We start from the raw sequence: 3978 nt of genomic DNA on the forward strand, positions 1-3978 counted from the left end.
GGTCCCACGATGTCCATAGACCATTTCATGAATGGGTATGGGACGAGATGGAGGAAAACTCTTCCGCAGGTCTTTTTATGTTAGGTGTGTGGCGTTGGCATCGGCCGTAGCGGTGCGAGTGTGCCTCGCAATCTGCCAGCATGGTCGGCCAAAAGTAGCCTTGCCTTTTTATTTTGATGGCGAGTGCCCTGCCTCCTGTGTGGCTTCTGCGCTCTCCCTCGTGTACGTCTTCTAGGATTTTTTTACATTCGTCCGTGCCGACGCACTTGAGGTATGGTCCTGCGAAGCTTCTTTTGAACAGGTTGCCGTCTATTATGGAGAATCTTGCGCTTCTTAGTACAAGCCTTCGTTTTGCCATCTTGTCGGACGGGACCGTACTAGTTGTGATGTAATGTATGATTTCATCCCTCCAATCCCCCTTCTATAGCTATTACTGCCGTGACAGTGATGTATATGGAAGGTTGTTTGATTGTCTCAACTGGTATTACCCTTTTGAGGTCCGGGTCCGAGGTAGATGCTAGTGTGGCCAGTGCGTCTACAGATGTGTTTTCACCCCTAGGGATTCGCGTTAGAGAAAATTGTTTAAATTGCGCCGCAAGGTCTTTTACGACTTTTGAATAGGCTTCCATTCGCTCATCCCTCGTTTCGTATTCGTCGGAGTATTGATTTGCTACAAGCTGAGAATCGCAAAAAGCGTGTACTTGCTTTGCTCCCACGGCTGTAACCAATCTTAGTCCGGCTATTAGTGCTTCATATTCGGCTTCGTTGTTGGATGCAACGAAGTCGAGCCTGAATGACTTTTTGATGACCTCGCCGTGGGGTGATGTCAGATGTATTCCTACCCATGCCCCTTGTTTCGACGATGCGCCGTCCACTTTTAGTGTCCAAGTGCCTTTGTCCTCAGTCACGGCTGGGTCTTCTCTTAGGAGTTCGATGAGGAAATCTACTAAAACCTGAGATTTAGCGCAAGTCCTAATTCGATACTCGATGTCATATTCGCTTAGTTCTACTGCCCATTTGGTCAGTCTTCCTGACTGGTTAGGGCTGTGTAGGAAACTTCTTAGTGGTTGGGTCGTCATCACTATTATGGAGTGAGATTGGAAATATGGCCAGAGTTTTCGTGCTGCGGAAACTACGGCTAATGTCAATTTTTCCATGATAGGATATCGAGTTTTGGTGTCGACTAACGACTTGCTCACATAAAATATAGGTCGTTGGTCCCCTTGCTCTTCCCTGACGAGCACTCCACTAACCGCTGCTTGGGAGACGACAACATATAGGTAGAGTGGTTCCCCTGTCAAGGGTTTTGCTAAAATCGGGGGTGTCGACAAGTATTCCTTTAGTTGTTTAAATGATTTTTTGCAGTTTTCGTCCCATTCGAGTTTCCTGTTTCATTTTAGGAGTCGATAGAATGGGAGGCATTTGTCTGTGGATCGAGAGATGAAGCGATTGAGGGCGGCGATGCGGCCTGTCGGTAGCTGCACTTCTCGTCTATTACGGGGCGATGGAATTTCTCTTAGGGCATTTAGTTGGTCTGGGTTTGCTTCAATTCCGTGTTGGGTGACTAAGTACTCAAGGAATTTTCCAGAGGAAACCCCGAATGAGCATTAAGCAGGGTTCGGCTTCATTTGATACTTATTCAATACCTCGAAGCACTCCTGCAAGTGCCATCCATGGTTACAATCTCTTAGGGACTTGACGAGCATATCATCAATATACACCTCCATTGTTTTTCCTATTTTTTCTTTGAACATTTCGTTGACTAACCTTTGATAGGTGGCGTCAGCGTTCTTTAGTCCAAATGGCATGACTTTGTAGCAATAAGTGCCTCGGTCTGTTATGAATGCCGTTTTTTCCTGATCGTCAAGATGCATTAGGATCTGGTTGTATCCTGAAAATGCGCCCATGAACGAGAGTATCTTATGTCATGCGGTTGCCTCGACCAGTTGGTCGATATGTGGCAAAGGGAAGCTGTCTTTGGGGCATGCCTTGTTCAGGTCTGTGAAGTCGATGCATACCTCCATTTTCCATTTTTCTTTTTTTTACGACGACGGTGTTTGCTAACCAGTCAGGGTATTTGACTTTACGGATTGAATCAGCCTTGAGGATTCTTTCAACTTCGTCGTTGACTATTGATGCCCTGTCGTGACCAAATTTACGTCTCTTTTGTTTTATCGGTTTGAAACTTGGGTCTTAGTTAAGCTGATGGGACGTAACATCGATACTAATCCCTGGCATATCTTCCGTCGTCCAGGCGAAGGTAGATTTTTTTCGTTTCATGAAACAAATCAGCTCTCGTCGTATGGCTCCCTTAAGCTAGGCTCCGATTCCCACGCATTTAGAGGGGTCGAGACCGTCGAGCTATATTTGTAATGTCGTTTCAGTACTTGGGTAGTCCGATTCTTCTAGTTTAGAGCTTTCATTTTCTGTTGGCTCTACGTTCGTTAATTGCTATTACTTTTTACTAGCCTCTTCAACATTTTGCTTGTGGTTAGTGAGGTAGCAACTACGGGAGGTTGCTTGGTTTTCTCTTATCTCACCTATTCCTTCAGGCGTGAGGAACCGAATACATTGGTGGAAAGTCGAGGGGACGGCCCTCATCCGATGTATCCATGGTCATCCCAGGATGATGTTATAGGGGGAGAGGCACTCCAGAACCTGGAATTCAACCATTTTATTTATCCTGTTGGTCTTTACGGGCAGCTTAATTATTCTTATTGATTGAGTGGTCGACCCATTGAAGCCTGTTAATTGGGTCTGCTCCTTCTCGATCTCAAATTCTTCGATTCCCATTCTCCTGGGGGTATCTTTAAAAATAAGATCTACGGAGCTTCCTCCGTCGATTAGGACTCGAGCGACTTCGCAGTTGGATACGTCGATTGTTATCACGAGCGCGTCGTCATGCTGGTCTACTGCTCCGGTGGCTTATCTTTCGGAGAATGAGATTTGAACATCCTGTTCCTCTCCGATCTTGACGGTCTTATTCATCAGCTGACGCTGGTGAGCTTTTATCGAGTTGAGTGAGCTTTTGCAAAACTTCAACCCGCCCATTATGAAGTCGACTCGTTGTTTTACCGCGGTCGGCGGGGACTCCGGTTCCCCTTCTTCAATGGGCCTGGATCTTTACGGTGAAGGATTGCCTCTGCCGCGGTTGTTAAAGACCTTCTTTTTGGGCGGGGGACCCAGGTCGACGTTCTTTAATTCTCCTTTTGCGTATTTTTCGACCAGCACTTTGCGCATGGTTTCGCAAATTATTGTGGCATATTGTCAATGGTGCCCACAAGAAGAGTTGTAATCTTTATATTCTACATTTGATGTTATAAAGTCTCATGAAGACTCTTGCTTGTAATTGCTTATTCATTAATAAAAAGTTGAAACGTTCATTCAATCTTCCTTGTCTGAAGCTTTATGATAAAACCTTAGTCTTTTAGTCCATAAACAAACTTAACAACTTACGAAGAGACAAATGTAGATTTGCATGAACAAACTCTTCGTAGTTTGCTTAAAACGATATATTCGCAATCTAAGGGTCAAAGGACTATTGAGCTCAGTATGATTGTTAGAAGAATCTATGATGTCTGGTTATGAGGCATTGAGAGTTGGAGACTCTATAGTTCTTCTAGGTATCTTCCGAAGGTACTGAATTGACCAGTGCACTTCTAGAGACAAGATAAGAACAAACCATTTAACCTCTTATGTCTCGAAGTCACTATGTATGAATTGCATCATGCTTACCTTAATCCTGAAATGAGACATGCCATTACACAGCTTACGTATTCTCATTTGAGAAAGTCAGAGTTCGGACTCACTATGTGATTTCGAACAGGGCCTATTGGTGAAGTTCTAAGTTGTGAGAATGTCATGAGTAACTTTGTGAAGTTCTCATAGATATGGAATTCATGTACAAGATTGCTGAAATGCAATGTATGTCACCTCATGCTTTGTTTCTTGGAGTGTGAATAAATGAACTGGCCAGTG

At 44.5% G+C, this 3978-nt stretch overlaps 1 protein-coding gene across 1 annotated transcript; it reads right to left on the reverse strand.

The window, feature by feature from the left end:
* Positions 1 to 401: 401 nt before the first annotated feature.
* LOC149393735 (uncharacterized) lies at positions 402 to 3240 on the reverse strand. Its single transcript, XM_089618138.1, has 4 exons — positions 3128 to 3240; positions 2019 to 2140; positions 1768 to 1891; positions 402 to 1386 (listed from the first exon to the last, which is right to left on the reverse strand). The coding sequence occupies exons 1-4, from the start codon at positions 3238 to 3240 to the stop codon at positions 402 to 404; spliced, it is 1344 nt and encodes a 447-aa protein (XP_089474264.1).
* Between the last annotated feature and the right edge of the window lie 738 nt (positions 3241 to 3978).

The sequence above is a fragment of the Urtica dioica genome, chromosome 6 (assembly GCF_054948205.1).
Source record: "Urtica dioica subsp. dioica isolate 48M chromosome 6, U.dioica_male_clone48M_v1_H2, whole genome shotgun sequence".
Lineage (NCBI taxonomy): Eukaryota > Viridiplantae > Streptophyta > Magnoliopsida > Rosales > Urticaceae > Urtica > Urtica dioica.

What these genes read in the sequence shown, in the direction of transcription:
- LOC149393735 (XM_089618138.1), bottom strand. Translation starts at nt 3,240, where the DNA reads ATGCGCAAAGTGCTGGTCGAAAAATACGCAAAAGGAGAATTAAAGAAC. An exon ending in GGCAGAGGCAATCCTTCACC is followed by an intron (nt 2,141 to 3,127) that starts GTAAAGATCCAG and finishes TGGTCACGACAG; the next exon opens with GGCATCAATAGTCAACGACG. An exon ending in GCTGACGCCACCTATCAAAG is followed by an intron (nt 1,387 to 1,767) that starts GTTAGTCAACGA and finishes AAAATGAAACAG; the next exon opens with GAAACTCGAATGGGACGAAA.